We start from the raw sequence: 23,171 nt of genomic DNA, 5'->3' as shown, positions 1-23,171 counted from the left end.
GAGGCAAAGGTTACTACTCCAACCTGTTTGAGGTACCGAAGCCGGACGATTCGATAAGACCCATTTTGAATCTGAAGTCTTTGAATCCTTACCTGAAGGTGTTCAAGTTCAAAATGGAATCCTTGCGAGTAGTGATTGCGGGCCTGGGAGACCACGAATTCATGGTTACCTTGGATATCAAGAACGCCTACCTTCATATTCCGATTTGGCCGCCTCATCAGGCGTACCTGAGGTTTGCCCTGCTGCACGATCACTACCAGTTCCAGGCCCTGCCCTTAGGCCTGTCCACAGCTCTGAGGGTATTCACAAAGGTGATGGCGGAGATGATGTTCCAGCTCCGGGTCCAGGGGATCAATATTGTCCCTTACCTGGACGATCTTCTGATAAAAGCAAGATCCAGGGAACTTTTATTGCTCCATATAGACCGCACTATCCACCTTCTGTCACACCATGGGTGGATCCTCAACTTATAGAAGTCCCACCTGGAGCCAACTCAGTAGCTCCTGTTCCTAGGGATGTTGCTGGATACTGTGGCCCAGAAGGTGTTCCTACCAAAGGACAAGGCGTGAACACTTCAGGAGATGGTCCGCATGGTGCTCCAACCTACTTGAGTGTCCATCCATCTTTGCATAAGATTGTTGGGAAAGATGGTCGCCTCAATATGGGAGTTTCCATGCCAGAACATTTCAGTTGGATCTCCTGAGCAAGTGGTCCGGATCATATCTACAGATGCACCGGATGATTCGGCTGTCACCTCAGGCCAGGATTTCCCTCCTGTGGTGGCTGCAGTCCTCCAATCTATTGGAGAGCCGGAGTTTTGAGATTCAGGATTGGATCCTCCTCACGGCATATGCGAGTCTATGAGGATAGGCAGCTGTCACCCAAGGGGTGCCGTTCCAGGGCAGGTGGTCAGCCCACGAAAGCCTCCTTCTGATCAACATTCTGGAACTTCGGGCGATCTACAGTGCTCTGCTTCAGGCCTCTCCTCTGCTCAAGGATCACGCGATCCAAGTACAGTCGGACAACGCCACAGCAGTTGCATACATCAATCGGCAAGCGGGGACGAAAAGCAGAGCCTGCATGCGAGAGGTGTCAAGGATTCTCCTCTGGGCAGAAAGAAATGCAAGAGCAATGTCCACAATCTTCATTCCGGGAGTAGACAACTGGGAAGTGGACTTCCTGAGTCGTCACAATCTACACACGGGGGAGTGGGGTCTACACCAGCAGGTGTTCCAGCAGATCATCCGCCAGTGGGGCTGTCCACAGATAGACATGATGGCTCCTCGTCTCAACAAGAAGCTTCACTGGTATTGCTCACGAACCAGGGACCCTCAGGCGAGGGCAGTGGATGCACTGACATCTCGTTGGCCTTACCGGCTGGTCTACCTGTTTCCTCCGATTCCGTTGCTCCCAAAGGTGCTCAAGCGAATCAGAAATCAAGGAGTCCAGGCAATTCTGATTGCCCCGGCGTGGTACGCGGATCTTCTGGACATGTCCGTCGAAGACCCTTGGCCTCTACCACTAAGAAGAGATCTTCTTCAGCAAGGACCGTTCGTCTACCCGGACTTACGGTGACTTCATTTGATGGCATGGAGGTTGAGTGGAACATCCTAGCTCATAAAGGCCTTTCCAAAAAGGTTATTGCTACCCTGGTTCAGGCCAGGAAACCTGTGACTTCAAAACACTATCATCCTATCTAGAGAAGATGTTTCTTGGTGCGAGGCATGCACGTATCCGCCTGCAGAGTTTCACTTGGGACACTTCTTGCGTTTACTACAGGCTGGTGTGGATAAGGGCTTGCGTATGGGTTCTTTTAAGGTCCAGATTTCAGCTCTCTCCATTTTCTTCCAGAGGAAATTGGCACTGTTGCCAGAAGTTCAGACCTTCTTTCAAGGGGTACTCCACATAAAACCTCCTTTTGTGCCACCTACGGCACCCTGGGATTTGAATGTGGTGTTTGACTTTCTACAGTCATCCTAGTTTGAGCCTCTGATGACGGTAGAAGACAAGTACCTCACATGGAAGACAGTGATGTTACTGGCCCTGGCTTCTGCTAGACGTGTCTCAGAATTGGGGGCCTTATCGTGTAAGAGCCCATACTTGGTCTTTTACGAAGACAGAGCAGAGCTCCGGACTAGGCAGCAGTTCCTGCCGAAGGTTGTCTCTGCGTTTCACCTGAATCAGCCTATTGTAGTTCCGTCTAGTTCTGACACTTCGGCTCCTCCGGAGGCATTGGATGCTGTGCGAGCCTTAACGATCTATGTCAAGCGAACTGCTCTGATCAGAAAGACTGATTCCTTGTTCGTGCTCTATGATGCGCAGAAAAAGTTGTCCTGCTTCAAAGCAGTCCATTGCTCGTTGGCTTATGCTTACTATCAACAGGCCTATGTGTCGGCAGCCTTACCTGTTCCTAAGTCTCTGAAGGCCCACTCTACAAGATCAGTGGGCTCTTCTTGGGCGGCTGCCCGTGGAGTCTCGGCCTTGCAACTATGCCGAGCCGCTACCTGGCCGGGAAATAAACTTTTGTAAAGTTCTGTAAGTTTGACACCCTGGCCAAAGAGGACACCCAGGGTGGGCAGGCGGTGCTGCAGAAGTTCCCGCCCGTTCTGGACGCTTTGGGACGTCCCCATCGTACTAAGTCTCCCCAATATCCCTTATGGATGCTAGAGAAAATAGGATTTCAATTACCTACCGGTAAATCCTTTTCTCGTAGTCCATAAGGGATGTTGGACGCCTGCCTCAGTGCGTTGACTTTTCTGCAGGTACTCTGTTATGTGGTTACCTGTTCAGGTGTTGCTGTTACTGTTACCAACCGTTGCTGGTTGTTATGTTTGTGGTGTGCTGGTATTAAATCTCACCACTCTGTTATCATGTTCCTTCTCTCATATATGTCCTTTCTCCTTCAGGCACTGTTTTACCTATAACTGCCTGTGGGAGGGGGCATAGAAGGGAGAAGCCAGCACACCCAGTTAAAGAAATTTAAAGTGCACTGCCTCCTTTGGACCCTGTCTATACCCCGTCGTACTAAGTCTCCCCAATATCCCTTATGGACTACGAGAAAAGGATTTACCGGTAGGTAATTAGAATCCTATTTTTAGTGTACCGTTTACATTTTTACTATGACTTCCAGGGGCAAGAAGGTTGTTACACCATAACCACCAACTGGCACAGTATGTTGTAATATTCTGTCTTCACAGGATTTTTTAGACACCGGTCGTTGCAGGGCGTGTATGGGCGTCCCTCCACGCGAGGACCCCCCTCCTGTGCCCGTGTCACAGGAACCAGTCTTGGTAACTATGCTGATACAGGTTATGACGCAGCTCGTGGATCGGTTAGCTACACTGCAAGTTGGCCCACAAGTTGCAGCGCCTTCCGGTACAGTAGTTCCAGGTCAATCTTATCCTATTCCTCCCCCACAGGTGGAACCACCATGGGTTACTACACTGACTCAGTCAGTCCAGGGCCTGTCACAGGTTTCGGCTTCCATGCAGCAGCTTCTGGGCAGACAAGAGTCCCAGGCTGCGCATACTACTAGTGGAACTGCTACCCCTCTGTCAGAAGGGGGTTTGGACTCAGTCTCCTAATTCGGACCAGGAAAGCGGGTTGGCAGACTCTGATCCGGACGCAGCTTCTAGTCTGGAAGACTCTCTCCCCACAGCGGAAGTGGAAGCCCTTGTCAAACAGGTCAGACTGGTCCTTAATATTGAACACGAAGATCCGGCTCCAACTTCCAAGACGCCTATTTTCAAGGAACCTAAAAAGGATTCTTCACAGTTTCCCTCCTCAGTAGAGCTAGAGGACTTGCTAGAGGCGTCTTGGGCTAAACCTGATAAACGGTATCGGCTTTCTAAGAGGTTGCAGTCTTTTTATCCTTTCCCTTCTAAGGATAGGTCCAAGTGGGAGAATCCACCCTCTGTGGATGCACATGTGGCACATCTCGTGAGATCCTCGGTACTGCCGATTCCGGACAACACCTCCCTTAAGGACTTCACCGATCGCAAATTAGATACTTTTCTGAAGACGGCTTAAACTCACGCAGGAGCAATAACCAGACCGGCTTTAGCTTCGGCATGGGTAAAGCAATCTCGTGCTGGACAGACAAGCTTCAACAAGGCCTCTCCTCTAACGTGAGTAGGAATCAATTGTTGGGAATATCCAGAAGTCAAATACTTACCTGGTTTAGCGGCTCAGGATACAGCCACCCTAAAGTCTAAGGTTTCGGCTTCCACTGTGGCGGCCAGACGGTCGTTATGGCTGCGTTCTTGGAGGGCGGAGGTCTCATCGAAGAAAGCTCTAGAAGCTTTAACTTACGCAGCGGATACCCTTTTTGGACAATAACTCCACAACATTGTTATGTCACTGGCTACTGCTAAAACGGCTTTTCTGCCATCAGCTACACCAGCTAAACCTAAAACTTCCTTTTGTCCCATTCGGGGGCAGGGAAGAGCTAAGGGTAAAAATCTCTACTAGATACCAATCCCCAAGCTAAGAATACTAAATATCGCAAGCAACCTTGGGCTACCAGATGCCTGGCCACCAAGCCAGCCAACAAACCTGCAGTGTGACGGGGTGGGCCCCCCTCTGGGGGATCCAAGAGTGGGGGGCCGACTGCTGTCTTTTGCTCCACAGTGGTGGAACGTCACAACGGACGCCTGGTTTAGACTTCGTCACTCACGGGTACGCCTTGACATTCTGGCGTCATCCTCCAAGAAGGTTCTTCACCGCGGGGCTTCCGAAGGATCCCGGAGAAGCAGCAGCTCTAGAAGAGTCAGTCGGCTCCCTTCTCGCCTCAACGTGATCGTTCTGGTACCAGCAGTACAACAAGGCCATGGTTTCTACACGTCACTTTTTCTAGTTCCGAAGCCGGACGGCTCATATCGACCTATACTCAACCTCAAACAGTTGAACCGATTTCTACGGGTTCCCAAGTTCAGAGTTGAATCCCTCAGGACAATAATTCTCACACTGCCACCAGGGGACTTTATGGCCTCGCTGGACATCCAGGATACATATTTGCATATCCCAATCCATCCAAGTCATCAACTGTTTCTTCATTTTGCAGTCAAAACCAACCATTTTCAATTCCGCGCCCTACCCTTTGGAATTTCCACGGCTCCAAGAGTCTTTACCAAAGTTATGGTAGTGATAGCAGCTTACCTCAGACGCAAAGGTGTTTGAATTCTTCCATATCTAGATGACCTCCTGCTTTTGGGTCATTCGCAAGAGGAGCTTGCATTTCATCTTCAGCTGACAGTGGACTTTTTGCAGTCTCATGGCTGGAAAATAAACTGGAAGAAATAGTCTCTAACGCCCTTTCAGACAATCCTGCATTTAGGAGCGCTTCTAGATTCCAGTGTGCAGTGAGTGTTTCTCCCCCAGGACAAGATCATGGTCATTCAGTCCAGAATCCGAACGCTACCACATAATCGCATGGTTTCCATACATGCTTGTATGAGAATACTGGGCTCGATGGTGGTAGCGTTCGATATGGTAGAGTATGCCCAATTCCACTCGCGTCCTGTACAACTGGAAGATCTTCGGAAATGGGACGGGTCTCCTCTCCACATACAGTCACAGACCATAGTTCTCACTCCAGAGGTTCGATTGTCTTTAACTTGGTGGCTTCTTCAATCCAAGCTCAACAAGGGACGCCCCTTTTGGATTCAAGACTGGACTGTGGTCACAATGGATGCCAGTCTTCGAGGATGGGGAGTGGTCTCTGAAGCGCATACGTTCCAAGGCCATTGGACTCTTCAGGAAAGCGAACTTCCCATCAATGTACTAGAATTGAGGGCAATCCTGAATGTTCTATGTGCAGCTCAGCGGATTCTGCGCGGTCATCCGGTAAAAGTCCAGTCGGACAATGCAACGGCAGTCACATATATCAACCGCCAAGGGGGCAGTCGAGGAGCCATGCGAGAGGTATCCAGGCTCTTTCTGTGGGCAGAAAGAAATCTGACGGCACTGTCAGCGGTATTCATACTAGAGGTGCTCAACTGGGAAGCGGACTTCCTAAGTCGGCATGACAGTCACTCAGGGGAGTGGATGTTACATTCGGAGGTGGTCGACCAGTTGGTAACCCGATGGGGGATGCCATTGATCTCATGGCGTCCCGCCCCAACAACCAAGTCAGAAAATTCGAGTCACACACAAGGGATCCACAAGCGTGCCTAGTGGATGCTCTGACGGCTCATTGGCCTTTCCGCCTAGTGTACGTCTTTCCACCGATTTTTCCCTGATTCTCGGGCTACTCCGGAAGTTCAAACAGGAAGGGGGCATGATGATACTAATCGTTCCAGATTGGCCACGTTGCCCATGGTATATGGACTTGCTCAATCTGTCCATCAACAGTCTATGGCGTCTTCCTCCACGTCAAGACCTTCTGTCACAGGGTCCCTGCATGTATCCTCATCCAGACCTTCTAGCTTTAACGGCGTGGCTCTTGAGACATCCATCCTGAGGAGGAAAGGATTTTTCAACCAGGCCATCAAGACTATGCTTAAGGGCAAGGAAGTCGTCTATCGTCACATTTGGAGGACTTATTTCTCCTGGTGTGCGGGAAAGCAATACAACCCACGCTCTTTCAGAGTGCCTCGGCTGTTGGCTTTTTTGCAGTCCGCCCTGGACCTAGGCCTTAGGTTATCATCCTTGAAGGTTCAAGTTTCAGCTTTGTCAGTACTCTTTCAGAATCAAATGGCGGTTATCCCGGAGGTAAGGCCTTTCCTCCAGGGGGTACTTCATGTTCAGCCACCGTTTGTGCCTCCGGTGGCGCCCTGGGATCTTTCATTGGTATTGAAAGCTCTTCAAAGGGCTCCTTTTGATCCCATTGGCAAGATCTCCGTTGGGTCACTTGGAAGACCTTATTCCTTCTGAACATATCCTCAGCTCGTTGAGTTTCGGACCTCAGTGCTTTGTCTTGGCGCTCCCCTTTCTTAGTCTTCCACTCCGACAGGGCAGTGCTCTGCACTAGGGTTGGTTTCCTGGCCAAAGTGGTTTCCAGTTTCCACACCAATCAGGAGAATAGTGCTGCCTGTTTTGTCAGCAACTACTCCAGAGGAGGCTTCCTTGGATGTTGTCCAAGCTCTCTGTATCTATGTGGAAAAGACTAGGGATATTCAGCGTTTGGATTCCCTGTTCGTGTTGTTGGACACAAATAAACGGGGATGCCCAGCGTCCAAACAAACCTTAGCTAGATGGCTTCGGCTGACCATTCACCACGCCTATATGGCGGCGAATCTTCCTATCTTTTCGGAGGTAAAGGCCCATTCCACATGAGCTGTGGGTGCTTCCTGGGCAGCCTCTCATGGGGCCACAACGGAGCAGCTTTGTAAAGCGGCTGCATGGTCTTCTGCCCGACATTCATCAAATTCTATGCATTTGGCACTTTTGCGTCGGACAACGCAGCCTTCAGGCGAAGGGTCATTTGCGCAGTCCAGGAGCATCCACGCCGAAGTGGGGGCAGCTTTAGGATGTCCCAGCGTTAGCACTTCTGTGCCCCCTAGTGGACGAAGAAAGAAAATAGGATTTATGTCTTACCTGGTAAATCCTTTTCTAAGAGTCCATAGGGCGCACAGGACGTCCTCCCTGATGCACCTGTCTTGCGGGATTGGATTCCTGTGTAGGTGGTGTGCAACCTTCCGGCTTCACAGTAGCCTTTTGTGTGTGAGGTGTCTAAGACTTTCTTCCTTCCTCTGTATGGCGCTCCTGCCTTAGGCTTGCTAACAAAACTGGGGGTGGGATAAGGGGACGGGGAGGCCAGGCCTGCTGGGTACTTTTAAAGTAACCCTTTTGGTGCCTGCCTGCTCCCAGCCAGCCCTATACCCCAGCGTTGCCACTCCTGTGCCCGCTATGGACTTGAAGAAAAGGATTTACCAGGTAAGACATAAATCCTATTTTCTCTCCCATTTCACAGCAACAGGCCATCACTGTAATCTTGATGCAGTCTGAGGTTTATCGATGAAGTGTCAGGTTGTGAAACCCAGTGCTTCTGATGGTGTTTATGCCCGATAATGAAAACGGCAATGCTTTTTCTAGCTGTGTCTTGCTAGTAAAAACATGTCTGTCTTAAAGAAATGTTTGGCATAAACACAATCCGAAGCATCTGGTTTTACAGCCCAAATATAATGAATCCCTATGTAATTTTTCTGTTCATAACTCCAAACTCTTTCTATTCTCTTTTCTGTATTACTCACCATGTTACAGTTGCTTCTCATACACCAGTTCCTTAAGATGGATTCCTTTTCTATTTCAGACAGCTGTAAATTCCTCCATGACCGCTCTGACTACAAACATGGCTGGCAGCTGGAGCGAGAGCTAGAAGAGGGTCGTTATGGTGCCAATGGTACAATATGTGTCTATAAAGTTTATTGTTGGCATGTAAAATTTATATGACTATGCTTTGGGTACAATCACTGAAGGCCTTCATTCTAGTAAATATTGGTATAACCTTTAGATTGTCTCCACAGGGTTGGTGCTAAGTGTACTCAAAGCTTAGTACTGAATTAAGAAAAATTAAACTTTATTATTGAAAAAACATTTATAGATTGTAGTACAAGCCTGTTTTGGGTAAATATCAGTTCTTGCATAGGGAAAATACAGCTGCATTAAAATACTGAATTTGGTGATAATCTAGCAAAATGATACTTGTGGTAGTGAAAGCAGTGTTGCCATATAAATCAGCGGCCAGGCAATTCTCACTAAATACACTTTCTGTATTTTTTTTTTTTTTTCTTCTTGTATGGTGAATAATTCTGCAAAACGTTCCTGCGCCAATTTATACCTCAGCACCCGCAAAACCATCATTGTGGCTGCAGCCTTAGGGGTATATTTACTAAAGTGCGGGTTTATGGTAGTGGAGATGTTGCCCATCTTCGCAACCAAACAGATTCTGCTTACTTATCTAGCAACTTCTATGGGTAATATCTCCACTTCTATAAATATGCACTTTAGTTAGTACACTGTAGAGTCATTTAAATGAATTGGGTCAGATAATACCCCAAAAATCCCAACTGCAGATGGTCGCTGTCAGCTGCCAATCACATACTCCTTTCCTGGTATTGCAGAAGAAGCAGCCCATGTGTGGTCACCGCAAAGCCCAAAATATATCATTTTCTTTATGAGTCTTGTATAAAGTCTGTCTGTGTTACTCCAAAGGTTCCATGGAATTTTTTATTGTCTATATTAGGAATTATAGCTACCTATATATATTATCATGCTCAGCCAGAGATAGGTAGATCTGCTGATTTTAATATACCATTAGTTGTGTTAATTAGAAAATATCTTGTTTCCATCTCTCTTTTCAGATGAAGAGAATTATGAGGTGAGCAGCGATGAGGAAAGCCTGCCCTTTAAATGTTTTATTTGCAGAGATTTCTTCAAGAACCCAATCATTACAAAGTGAGGAACTGTTCTCTAGAGGTTTCATTAGCAAACAAACAATATTCCACAGCTTGCAGCCAGTAGGATGGAGCTGGCCAAAATGGACATATCTTCAATATTTTTCAGCTTATAGGATATGTGGTATCTGGACTATAGATCTACACTAAAAAGGTCTACGGTCAATAGGTCTACCATTAATGGTGGACATGCATTAGGTCGACATGTAAAAGGTAGACAGTTCAAAAGGTCGACACAAGTTGTTGTTTTCATTTCTTTCAACTTTTTCATACTTTACCATCCACGTGGACTACGATTGGGAATAGTACCCTGTGCCAAACATGGTGGTAGCGGAGCGAGGCACGTTGCCCGAAGCATGGCGAGTGAAGCGGTATACTAATGGGCTTGTTTGTGGCATAAAACAAAAAAATTAAATAAAAATATATTTTTTACATTTTCGGTCTACCTTTAATAATGCTTGTCCACCATTAGTGGTAGACCAATTGACTGTTGCCCATTTTAGTTCTTTATCATACCATCCATGTACAATGCTTGTTGCACCATGTTAAACAACTTTGACTGTATTTTCATCAATTTCCCATCCTAGTGAATGTGATGGGCACTAGCAGTAAGTCTGTCATTTCATATTTTTTAGGTGTAAACATTATTTTTGTGAGAGCTGTGCCCTGCAGCATTATCGTAAATCCAAACGGTGTTATGTCTGCAACACACAAACAAATGGAGTGTTTAACCCAGCTAAAGGTACGTGTGGCCGGTTACTGACAAACATGTAATGTAATGTAAACATGTACTATTATGTAATCATGTAAACATTGATTGGAATGGTTTTTGTCTTTGTAAATGCTAAAGTGGACCTGTTCCCTGCACATAGTGGATTAGCTTTTTTTTTTTTTTTTTTTTTGGTCTGTATACTGTACATTAGTGATCACAATATTCTCATGAACATTTGTTCATGTTCCAAATTACTGCCTGTATTGGACACCCCTGTCCTTTATATAAGAGCACCCTGGTTTGATTCCTTGTGGTTGTTTGAGACTCTTACTGTACAGTGAATAGGATGCTATTGTTGATTGAGCCACACAAGGCAGTTATAACAAGTGATGAAGGCCAGTCCAATATTTTTAAATGTTACCAACATATATTAAGAGTAAAACATTTGTATGGATCCTTCAGGGGAGCAATTGTTTGCATTAACGGACCCCAAATCGTAGCATGTTGTTGTAATTATATGTTGTTTGTCTGTCAGTTTTTATACAGTCAATGTAATACCTTCTTAAGTTTTACCCATAAAGAGTATGTGATTTGTTTGTGATGTAACATTACACACTTTTCTCTGTGTCCATTGGAGGACATAGTAATGTATGTATGCACTGCAGCTTGAATTTGCCACCAAAAGTGCAATCTCCTCCCATTCTGTATTGCCTACTAGATTCTTCAGTAATATTTTGGTTGGTGTATGGTGCTCTTACAAAAAATAAGAATTTACTTACCGATAATTCTATTTCTCATAGTCCGTAGTGGATGCTGGGGACTCCGTCAGGACCATGGGGAATAGCGGCTCCGCAGGAGACAGGGCACAAAAAGTAAGCTTTTAGGATCACATGGTGTGTACTGGCTCCTCCCCCTATGACCCTCCTCCAAGCCTCAGTTAGGTACTGTGCCCGGACGAGCGTACACAATAAGGAAGGATCTTGAATCCCGGGTAAGACTCATACCAGCCACACCAATCACACCGTACAACTTGTGATTTGAACCCAGTTAACAGTATGATAACAACGAAGAAGCCTCTGAAAAGATGGCTCACAACAATAATAACCCGATTTTTGTAACAATAACTATGTACAAGTATTGCAGACAATCCGCACTTGGGATGGGCGCCCAGCATCCACTACGGACTATGAGAAATAGAATTATCGGTAAGTAAATTCTTATTTTCTCTAACGTCCTAGTGGATGCTGGGGACTCCGTCAGGACCATGGGGATTATACCAAAGCTCCCAAACGGGCGGGAGAGTGCGGATGACTCTGCAGCACCGAATGAGAGAACTCCAGGTCCTCCTTAGCCAGAGTATCAAATTTGTAAAATTTTACAAACGTGTTCTCCCCTGACCACGTAGCTGCTCGGCAAAGTTGTAATGCCGAGACCCCTCGGGCAGCCGCCCAAGATGAGCCCCCTTCCTTGTGGAGTGGGCATTTACAGATTTAGGCTGTGGCAGGCCTGCCACAGAATGTGCAAGTTGGATTGTGCTACAGATCCAACGAGCAATCGTCTGCTTAGACGCAGGAGCACCCATCTTGTTGGGTGCATACAGGATAAACAGCGAGTCAGATTTTCTGACTCCAGCCGTCCTTGAAATATATATTTTCAATGCTCTGACAACGTCCAGCAACTTGGAGTCCTCCAAGTCGCTAGTAGCCGCAGGCACCACAATAGGCTGGTTCAAGTGAAAAGCCGAAACCACCTTAGGCAGAAACTGAGGACGCGTCCGCAGTTCTGCCCTGTCCGAATGGAAAATCAGATATGGGCTTTTGTACGATAAAGCCGCCAACTCTGATACTCTCCTGGCTGAAGCCAGGGCCAGTAGCATGGTTACTTTCCATGTAAGATACTTCAAATCTACCGATTTGAGCGGCTCAAACCAATGGGATTTGAGAAAATCCAAAACTACGTTGAGATCCCACGGTGCCACTGGAGGCACAATCGGGGGCTGTATATGTAGTACACCTTTGACAAAGGTTTGTACTTCAGGCACTGAAGCCAATTCTTTCTGGAAGAAAATCAATAAGGCCGAAATTTGAACCTTAATAGACCCCAATTTGAGGCCCATAGACAATCCTGCCTGCAAGAAATGTAGGAATCGACCCAATTGAAATTCCTCCGTTGGGGCCTTCTTGGCCTCACACCACGCAACATATTTTCTCCAAATGCGGTGATAATGTTGTGCGGTCACTTCCTTCCTGGCTTTAATCAAGGTAGGAATAACTTCCTCTGGAATGCCCTTTTCTTTTAGAATCCGGCGTTCAACCGCCATGCCGTCAAACGCAGTCGCGGTAAGTCTTGGAACATACAAGGTCCCTGCTGAAGCAGATCCCTTCTTAACGGTAGAGGCCACGGCTCTTCCGTGAGCATCTCTTGAAGTTCCGGGTACCAAGTCCTTCTCGGCCAATCCGGAGCCACGAGTATTGTTCTTACTCCCCGTAGCCGTATAATTCTCAGTACCTTTGGTATGAGAGGCAGAGGAGGAAACACATACACGGACTGGTACACCCACGGTGTTACCAGAGCGTCCACAGCTATTGCCTGAGGGTCTCTTGACCTGGCGCAATATCTGTCCAGTTTCTTGTTGAGGCGGGACGCCATCATGTCCACCTTTTGGTTTTTCCCAACGGTTCACAATCATGTGGAAGACTTCTGGATGAAGTCCCCACTCTTCCGGGTGGAGGTAGTGTCTGCTGAGGAAGTCTGCTTCCCAGTTGTCCACTCCCGGAATGAACACTGCTGACAGTGCTATGACATGATTTTCCGCCCAGCGAAGAATCCTTGCAGCTTCTGTCATTGCTCTTCTGCTTCTCGTGCCGCCCTGTCTGTTTACGTGGGCGACTGCCGTGATGTTGTCCGACTGGATCAACACCGGCTGACCCTGAAGCAGCGGTTTTGCCAGGCTTAGAGCATTGTAAATCGCTCTTAGCTCCAGTATATTTATGTGAAGAGACGTCTCCAGGTTTGACCACACGCCCTGGAAGTTTCTTCCCTGTGTGACTGCTCCCCAGCCTCGTAGGCTGGCATCCGTAGTCACCAGGACCCAGTCCTGTATGCCGAATCTGCGGCCCTCTAACAGATGGGCACTCTGCAACCACCACAGAAGAGACACCCTTGTTCTTGGTGACAGTGTTATCCGCTGATGCATGTGCAGATGCGATCCGGACCATTTGTCCAGCAGATCCCACTAAAATATTCGTGCGTGGAATCTGCCGAATGGAATTGCTTCGTAAGAAGCCACCATCTTTCCCAGGACTCTTGTGCATTGATGTACTGACACATTTCCTGGTTTTAGGAGGTTCCTGACAAGTTCGGATAACTCCCTTGCTTTCTCCTCCGGGAGAAACACCTTTTTCTGAACAGTGTCCAGAATCATTCCCAGGAACAGCAGACGTGTCGTCGGGGTCAATTGAGATTTTGGAAGATTCAGAATCCACCCGTGTTGTTGAAGCACTACTTGGGTTAGTGCTACTCCGACTTCCAGCTGTTCTCTGGACCTTGCCCTTATCAGGAGATCGTCCAAGTAAGGGATAATTAATACGCCTTTTCTTCGTAGAAGAACCATCATTTCGGCCATTACCTTGGTAAAGACCCGAGGTGCCGTGGACAAACCAAACGGCAGCGTTTGAAACTGATAATGACAGTTTTGTATCACGAACCTGAGATACCCTTGGTGTGAAGGGTAAATTGGGACATGCAGATAAGCATCTTTTATGTCCAGGGACACCATGAAGTCCCCTTCTTCCAGATTCGCTATCACTGCTCTGAGTGACTCCATCTTGAACTTGAATTTCTGTATGTACAGGTTCAAGGATTTCAGATTTAGAATAGGTCTTACCGAACCGTCCGGCTTCGGTACCACAAATAGTGTGGAATAATACCCCTTTCCCTGTTGTAGGAGGGGTACCTTGACTATCACCTGCTGAGAATACAGCTTGTGAATGGCTTCCAATACCGTCGCCCTTTCTGAGGGAGACGTTGGTAAAGCAGACTTTCGTAACCGGCGAGGGGGAGACTTTTCGAATTCCAACTTGTAACCCTGAGATACTACCTGCAGGATCCAAGGGTCCACCTGTGAGCGCGCCCACTGTGTGCTGAAAATCTTTAGTCGACCCCCCACCGCCCCTGAGTCCGCTTGCACAGCCCCAGCGTCATGCTGAGGGCTTTGTAGAAGCCGGGGAGGGCTTCTGTTCGTGGGAAGTAGTTGCTTGCTGCACCCTCTTACCCCTTCCTTTGCCTCTGGGCAAATATGACTGTCCTTTTGCCCGCTTGTTCTTATAGGAACGAAAGGACTGCGGCTGAAAAGACGGTGTCTTTTTCTGTTGGGAGGTGACCTGAGGTAAAAAAGTGGATTTTCCGGCTGTTGCCGTGGCCACCAGATCCGATAGACCGACCCCAAATAATTCCTCTCCTTTATACGGCAATACTTCCATATGCCGTTTGGAATCCGCATCACCTGACCACTGTCGCGTCCATAAACTTCTTCTGGCAGATATGGACATCGCACTTACTCTCGATGCCAGAGTGCAAATATCCCTCTGAGCATCTCGCATATAAAGAAAAGCATCCTTTAATTGCTCTATAGTCAATAAAATACTGTCCCTATCCAGGGTATCAATATTTTCAGTCAGGGAATCCGACCACACCACCCCAGCACTGCACATCCAGGCTGAGGCTATTGCTGGTCGCAGTATAACACCAGTATGTGTGTATATACTCTTCAGGGTAGTTTCCAGCCTCCTATCAGCTGGATCCTTGAGGGCGGCCGTATCAGGAGACGGTAACGCCACTTGTTTTGATAAGCGTGTGAGCGCCTTATCCACCCTAGGGGGTGTTTCCCAGCGCGCCCTAACCTCTGGTGGGAAAGGGTATAATGCCAATAACTTCTTTGAAATTAGCAGTTTTCTATCGGGGTTAACCCACGCTTCATCACACACGTCATTCAATTCCTCTGATTCTGGAAAAGCTACAGGTAGTTTTTTCACACCCCACATAATACCCCCCTTTGAGGTACCTGCAGTATCAGAGATATGCAAAGCCTCCTTCATTGCCGTGATCATATAACGTGTGGCCCTATTGGAAAATACGTTTCTTTCTTCACCGTCGACACTAGATTCATCTGTGTCGGTACCTGTGTCGACTGACTGAGGTAAGGGACGTTTTACAGCCCCTGACGGTGCCTGAGACGCCTGGACAGGTACTAACTGGTTTTCCGGCCGTCTCATGTCGTCAACTGACTTTTGCAGCGTGCTAACATTATCACCTAATTCCATAATTTGCCCTTGAGGCTATATGGATGTATTTAACCCCTGCCATATATCGCAAACTCCGGGAGAAGAGCCCGCCGTTTTAGGGGGCGGGGCCTATTCTCCTCAGCACACAGCGCCATTTTCCTGCTCAGCTCCGCTGTGAGGAAGGCTCCCAGGACTCTCCCCTGCACTGCACTACAGAAACAGGGTAAAACAGAGAAGGGGGGCATATTTTGGCGATATTTTTATATATTAAGCGCATATAACAGAAACAACACCTTTTAGGGTTGTTTATATACATTTTTATAGCGCTTTGGTGTGTGCTGGCAAACTCTCCCTCTGTCTCCCCAAAGGGCTAGTGGGGTCCTGTCTTCGATAAGAGCATTCCCTGTGTGTCTGCTGTGTGTCGGTACGTGTGTGTCGACATGTATGAGGACGCTGTTGGTGTGGAGGCGGAGCAATTGCCGGTAATGGTGATGTCACCCCCTAGGGAGTCGACACCGGAATGGATGGCTTTAATTATGGAATTAGGTGATAATGTTAGCACGCTGCAAAAGTCAGTTGACGACATGAGACGGCCGGAAAACCAGTTTAGCCATAGAAAAAGGTATTATACATTGCTGCCCAGGGCGCCCCCCCCAGCGCCCTGCACCCTCAGTGACCGCTGGTGTGAAGTGTGCCGACAACAATGGCGCACAGCTGCAGTGCTGTGCGCTACCTTATGAAGACTGAAAGTCTTCTGCCGCCTGTTTCCGGACCTCTGGACCTCTTCAACTTCGGCATCTGCAAGGGGGGTCGGCGGCACGGCTCCGGGACCGGACTCCATGGCTGGGCCTGTGTTCGATCCCTCTGGAGCTAATGGTGTCCAGTAGCCTAAGAAGCAAATCCATCCTGCACGCAGGTGAGTTCACTTCTCTCCCCTAAGTCCCTCGTAGCAGTGAGCCTGTTGCCAGCAGGACTCACTGAAAATAAGAAACCTAAAAAACTTTTTCTAAGCAGCTCTTTATGAGAGCCACCTAGATTGCACCCTGCTCGGACGGGCACAAAAACCTAACTGAGGCTGCTTACTTTTTGTGCCCTGTCTCCTGCGGAGCCGCTATTCCCCATGGTCCTGACGGAGTCCCCAGCATCCACTAGGACGTTAGAGAAACAATAGCAATAAGAATTTTAATAGAAAACCATAAAGAACAAGATCAGAGTTGCCATATGGTGTCTCAATACAACAAAGGAAAGAGTTAAGTGTTCATATCCTATTTTCTTAGACATTCAATTAGGAACACTCCGGAAGTACAGTACCAAAGTTTTCAATACTGGATGGTATTCTCAGAAGTCTGGATGCACAATTGTTAACTGTGTAGAATTAGTTAATGTTTACCAAAAATCAAAGTGCCTACACGGCAATGGTTCAGTCTGGGAGAATAAGCCATACCATGTTTGGGAACAGGGTTACCCATTCCAATGTAACCCTGCTGAATTACTGAAGTATACTATCTGGCAGTGATCTGTCTTGATGCCAGCTAACCCCTCATAGGCATTTAGAGTACCAAAATATAATTTGTCCAGTGTCCTTGGACCTAGTCCAAAATAGCAACGTCCTTACCCCTTCAGATTAAAAAGAACGGGAGGCAGTTACGTGACTGTCAGTCACAATACTGGCGCTGGAAACCCGCCCCCTTACAGTCCCGACAGTCTGCATGTCGACTAACAGGGACAATTCCCATCCGTGGGAGTCCACAACACCCATAGAATGGGAATATAACCTATGACGAGCACAGCACGCCACCGAGCCCGCAATGGGCTTTGTTCCGCTAGGCCCCCCCCCCCACACCGGGATTTTGGAGTCGGTAGGGTGACTGGCAGTCTCCTTACTGCCGGTCACGCATACCCAACCCGAAAAGAACATTTTAATGGTCAGTGATGATGGAATCCTGACTTAACAGATTTGGTCTTGTAGGCAGACACCATAATGGGTCCTCTACCACTTTCAGTGGCTGTTTTCAGCAACATTCCCTTCATCCAGAATGAATTATTGAGTCTGATCCTTGCTAAGGCTAAAGAACTACAGAATTTGATCCTTCCGTACTCCAGAAGTGCTGGCAGACTCCATGATCATTACCAATGAAGATGAAACATTAATGAGACCTACATTGACCTTGCTTAGCATAAGCCCTTTCTGGTTTATCAGGTGCTTTAAAAGAGTGACATGAAAGACCCAGGGGAGAAAGCACCACTCTCCAAGGCTCCTGTGGGATTGGCAGAGGCGATCAAAGCTCTGCTTACTAAAGCATGCAGCAAATGTGCTATAAAGGTGAGGATTGATGGAGAGCAGAATTGCTGGAATAGGAGCACTGATGTTGGGATTGGCAGTGTGGGAAACATGTTGAGGCTGCCATCCAGCCCCCCTAAACACCTTTGCTGGATCTCTGCATTAATTTCAGAACTGTCGTGACAAGTGCTCCACCTGAGACACTGCACCTACTCTTCCTGTGTAAGCCACAGTGCGTCACCACACCTAATGCCCACCACCCCTCAACAGGTTCTCCCGGGATACAAGTCCCTCAGTGGGAATGGGTAGTAGGTGAAACCTCTTCAGTCATACCCCTTTCACATCGCACTAAAAACCCGGTATCGACACGGCATATTGCCGTGTCGAAACGGGTCAGTGTGCGATGTGAAAGGTCCTTTGCAGAATTAGCGGGTCGCCTGACCCGGTAATTTAACCCGGTAAAAAAGAAGGGTTATTACCGGGTTGAAGACCGGGTCAGGTGCAGTGTGAATGGGAGCCGTTCCGATGCGACACGGCTCCCATTCACAGCATCGGGAGAGGCAGCGCAGGAGATGAGCCCCTGCTGCTGCTGCGCCCCACCGCTACTATGGCAACCGACCCGGTATATTGCCGGGTCGGAAAGCCAGCAGAGGAGCGCAAATGCCGGATCCCACCCGGTAAGGACACGTTTCTCTTACCGGGTAGGATCCGGCATTTGCGATCTGAATGCAGCATCACTGTGATTATGGGGATCCCAGTGGAAATAAAAGGAAAAGTCATTTAAAAATAAAACTGCAGATATAAAAGCCAGGAGAGTGCCAGATTTTGACAGGCACTTAGAAATAGTGTTTAGTACTTTGAACTTTTTGAAGGCAAATGTGAATTGGGACAGTGCAGCATATACCCATACATGGATAAGGAAAAACACTGGTAAATCCATTACAAACTATCCGCTTTGGCTGAGCTACTGTGCAGTGGGATATGCACATTAGTACAGTATAGTCTGTCTAACTTTTTTTTTTTTTTCCCTCTTAAGACTTGATTACAAAGATGGAGAAATACAAGGCCAAGCAGAATGAAAGTGATTCGCCTGAAGAAGAGGGTTAGCAACAAAATATTCCTGAACATTTTATTTAACTCAATAAAGCCTTTATATACAAATCCTAAGTTGATGTGAAATTTCTGAACAAGTGTTTACTCTCGTCATTCCCATGTGAGCAAAAATGTCTAGCACAAAAATAGATGGGTGTCTCACTTCTCTAGCAGATTGAACGAATACTAGAAGGCAGCTACTCGATTCACTAGTCTGAGTGAAATGATCAACTGAAGTTTCACTCCCACCAGGATGTCTGAGTCCACTGTGGGTACATAACAAATGCACATCACAGGTTATTTTACAAAATGTAGTTCTTTTACTTACAAAACATCATATTTGTTAGACAGAGACCACTTTTTAATAATGCCACAGGTGCCAATTTCTTTTTTACCCCATCCCTCTTTTGTCAATACAATATTGTAAATGTTCACATTACAATGCTTAATACTGCAAGTAAAACATATGTATAGCGGTGTGGTCATTTTCAGAATAATGTGAAATATTTAAATGTATGCATTTTGGCAACAAAATGTGTGTAACGTTATCTCCAACTTGTAACTTAATACACCAAATTAGATGGTCTACACTTGTACAGTGTCCAACCTTTATGAGTGGGAGTCACGGTTACCCAAATACAGGGTTCTAGCGGATGCTGGCTTTGTATTTTGGATGATGTAGGCTGCTGGTTGTGAGGGGTGAATGAATAAACTTTATGGCATATAAGGAAATATGATTGTCTCAGAAAATAGTGCATAAGATTTCTTGAGGAAACCTGATGTTGTACAGTCATACCACGGCAAGGGCAACCGTCCCTGTACTCATCCTAATCATAAAAACTAAATTTACACACTTGGGATTCTCTAAAAATATGTACACACCTCTGTGAAATCAGTATTTTCTCTAGGCATTCTGAATTACAACGCACTGTATGAAAGTTGCATTCTTGCCTTTTATTCAAGAGAGAGGATCTACACACACAAATTTATTCTCCAAATCAAAGTGTCAAGACAAACACTGAAGGAGGTAAACTTTAAATAGACCAATATTTCCCCTCTTTCTTACTTTCTGACTAGGTGGGAATAAAAATACAGATTAATATAATCAGCTGACGCCTTGCCTGATTTAAATGCTGTAATCTTTATGTAGTGGTTGAGGGTTAGGTTGTTTTCCAAGCAAGATGAAAGCCATTCAATATTTAAAGTGTACCTACTGTTAAATAGAATTTTATTTTAAATGTTTAAACTAGACTTCAGGAATTCAAAATGCCCCAATAATTTTTATAGCGTGAATAAAAAAAAAAAAAAAAAAGGGAGGGTGGGGGGGGGGGGGTTTCTAGTCTATTTTCAGGCAAAAACGCACAGAATCTGTGATAAGGTCATGGACCTGTTTGGTTTTGCGAGAGCGAAAACGGGGCTGATTATTGGGGATTTTATTTGGATAGCCCCGGGGAATCAATTAGTCCATGATACTTACCGCGGCTAATTGAATTCCCCCATAAATGAGCGTTTCCCCTTTTACGCTCAATTAACACACCATTATTATTATTCTGCAATACTATGCTAACACAAAGCGATAACTATATCACATCTGCCTGTTTGGCACGCCAATCTGTCATAGCCAGAAACACTCAGGCAAATAGTGATTTTTATTACTATTATTGTCAAGGTCTTTGCAAAGATCTAGTTATCGCTTCACCCTCTAACAGACTGATGACTTTAACTAAAACTGCCTAGTTTTTTTTCCTCAAGCAGAAAATGTATGTTTAGTTAAAAATCAGCTTCCAATTATTTGTGAAGAGACTCGTGTAATAGCCACGAGATGTCGCAAATTTAGCCACTAGCTTTAAAGCTATTTTTAAAAAAGGTGTTTTAAATGTAGTGGTTAACTCGCTAACATCTCGGTGCTGCCCTATAACTTGCAGGGTATTATATACACCACATTCTAAACAAAAAATCAGAAACAGTCATGTTTATGTGGAAAAAAAAAATGGCAATTCAGGTACAATCCGCAGTACAAACCTTTCTGCCAATGTCCTCAATAATGTGACCTTTAAACACTTATTCAAAAACAAAACAAAAATGGACCTAAACATGCCCAATCTCTTTAAACCACTGCAGGCAACCATTTTGAAGGAGAACCAGTGTTTTAGAGTGCAGTCATTCTACTCACTGAGGTTCTGTCGGTACTCCGTATAAACTTGTGCCTTTGATTAGGCAGACAGAACCTGTCAATAGATGGGCTGGTTAGCTGTACTGCATATAGGGGAATAGTAAAGTGCAATTTAAAATTGAGAGTAGACAAAAGTAATACTAAAGTAACTCCAATTTATGAATACTCCTCAGAACACACTCATGCTTTTGTGAGTAGCCACGGAGTTGAAAGTTTAAAGACAAGTCTGACCTTTTTCTGGATGTGGTCACAACATGTATTTAGGTGTGTGTCCTTTCTCCTATAACTCTTTCCAGTTCTAAAGTACCACCCACCCACCTAATACAACTGTATATACATAATCTTAAACCAATGTTCAGCATACTGGTACCACTATTCTTAATTTGCTCTCTTCTACTACTTTTCAAACTCACTTTTACAGCAACAGGTATATCACCACCCATACCTTTTCCCTCATCACAAATAATAGATCTATAAAACTGAAGCATTACAAAAAAAATGCACATGTACATCACGTTTAAAATAATCAGAAGCTGCCTTTAGATGAGGTGGTGTGAAATGTATTTTAAAAAGGCTTAAGGCTCTTATAGCTAGCATATGACCCCCCTCCTTGCTTTTCCACAAAAAGCATGTGCGAACACCTGTACAGAAGGCCGTTCAGGGCCCTGACCATGAGGGTGACAGTGCTAATATTCATACAGTGCTTTCCAGGTTAACTAAAAATTGACAGAATAATATGGAGCAGTGTGTGCTAGTCTCTGGGGAAACATTTACAGTGAAGTCACTAACACATGTGCCAGTGTTGTCTGCATCAACTCAAATGCTTTGGTGGTACATTTCCTCGTGCGCCTATAATAAGTAAGACCCCCATATGGTCCGTGCTGTGTAAACATTTACGGGATTTGAGTCATCCCAATCTCTCCCTTTTTCTCTGTTAAAAGTCCCAATCATCCACATCCAGATGTTCCAGGTTAGACACCAATTCCATCATAGCCTGTGGGGCCGAACTTCTGGCTCCCTCAAAGTTGGTGATGGGGGATACAGGACGTAGCAACTCAGGGAGGGCTTCTGATGCTCTGCGCTTTATCTGTGAGAGACATGGTAAACTTTCATTACCGCCTAAACATTTAATAATACCCCCTCTTCCACATACCCAAAGCTGTAGGCCAGTGAGTAAAAGGAATGTCATGTATTCCCCAATTAGCTTTGGCATCACTTATGTCCATGGGGGTAATTCCGCGTTGATCGCAGCAGCAAATGTGTTAGCAGTTGGGCAAAACCATGTGCACTGCAGGGGGGGCAGATATAACATTTGCAGAGACAGTTAGATTTGGGTGGGTTATATTGTTTCTGTGCAGGGTAAATACTGGCTGCTTTATTTTTACACTGCAATTTAGATTTCAGTTTGAACACACCACACCCAAATCTACTCTCTCTGCAAATGTTATATCTGCCACACCTGCAGTGCAAATGGTTTTGCCCAACTGCTAACAAATTTGCTGCTGCGATCAACTCTGAATTACCCCACATGTGTGGAGCCTCCAACCTCTACAGAGGCAGTCCATTACCTGTTTGAAAAAGGAATGATTGAGCAGGGTACTAGCATTCGGCCTGCAAAAGAGAAAAAAATGTTATTAAACAGTTAACGGTCAACTGTATCCCCTGCATCAGTGCTGCCAAGGGGAGCAAGAGGGATTATGTTTTGTTTAATTATCCAAATGAATGTTAAATAAAGAATCGCTCCCATTTAGTAGATTGCTATCATGGTTCGCTCACACTAGCTACAGGTTCAGACTGTTTTGCTCCCACCAGAGCCCCACAATTGCAGCAGCGTAAATCTTGATCTATATGGTGTCCCTTATAGAAATCCTCTATTGCATTACATGGCTGACAGACCATATGTGTCTACACAGGCTACTGTTTGTTTAAGCTCTCTGTTCACCTGAGCTCAGGGTTCCTCTGTAGACACTGCTCTACCAAGTTATGAAAATGTGGGGAGAAGCTGCGGTTATAAGGGTGCATGCTGGGATCCCCATTGGCTGGACGACAGGAAGTCCCCTCTCCAATGCCAGAGTCTGCTCCTGAGCGAGAGGTCTTCATGGTGAGTTCAGATGCTGGGATAGTAGCCGTGTCCAGCAGGCAGGGCACTGTGCCATTCAACTTTTCTAGGAGCATCTAGTGGGAGAAGTGATCACAGGCATTAAAAAGTGAAAATATTGAGGTTTCACTAAAAGAA

The 23,171-nt window shown here is 46.1% G+C and overlaps 2 protein-coding genes across 11 annotated transcripts in view; one reads left to right on the top strand and one right to left on the bottom strand.

Moving 5' to 3' along the window:
- RNF113A (ring finger protein 113A) overlaps window positions 1-18,831 on the top strand; it is a 69,033-nt gene extending 50,202 nt beyond the window's left edge. For all 4 annotated transcript variants that reach the window (XM_063959522.1, XM_063959523.1, XM_063959524.1 and 1 more), the window contains 4 exons: window positions 8,252-8,341; window positions 9,303-9,396; window positions 10,031-10,137; window positions 18,707-18,831. In XM_063959522.1, coding sequence (XP_063815592.1) covers window positions 8,252-8,341; window positions 9,303-9,396; window positions 10,031-10,137; window positions 18,707-18,777 — 362 coding nt within the window. In that variant the 3' untranslated portion in view covers window positions 18,778-18,831. The remainder of the gene's footprint in view (window positions 1-8,251; window positions 8,342-9,302; window positions 9,397-10,030; window positions 10,138-18,706) is intronic.
- A 228-nt stretch (window positions 18,832-19,059) lies between these two features.
- Window positions 19,060-23,171, bottom strand: part of STRADA (STE20 related adaptor alpha) — an 81,918-nt gene continuing 77,806 nt past the window's right edge. For all 7 annotated transcript variants that reach the window (XM_063959519.1, XM_063959514.1, XM_063959515.1 and 4 more), the window contains 3 exons: window positions 22,878-23,110; window positions 22,504-22,546; window positions 19,060-22,022 (listed from right to left, as the gene is read on the bottom strand). In XM_063959519.1, the coding sequence (XP_063815589.1) occupies window positions 21,870-22,022; window positions 22,504-22,546; window positions 22,878-23,110 (429 nt within the window). In that variant the 3' untranslated portion in view covers window positions 19,060-21,869. The remainder of the gene's footprint in view (window positions 22,023-22,503; window positions 22,547-22,877; window positions 23,111-23,171) is intronic.

Source organism: Pseudophryne corroboree, chromosome 3 (genome assembly GCF_028390025.1).
Source record: "Pseudophryne corroboree isolate aPseCor3 chromosome 3, aPseCor3.hap2, whole genome shotgun sequence".
Taxonomy (NCBI): domain Eukaryota; kingdom Metazoa; phylum Chordata; class Amphibia; order Anura; family Myobatrachidae; genus Pseudophryne; species Pseudophryne corroboree.
This window is presented reverse-complemented; position numbering and strand designations above follow the sequence as displayed.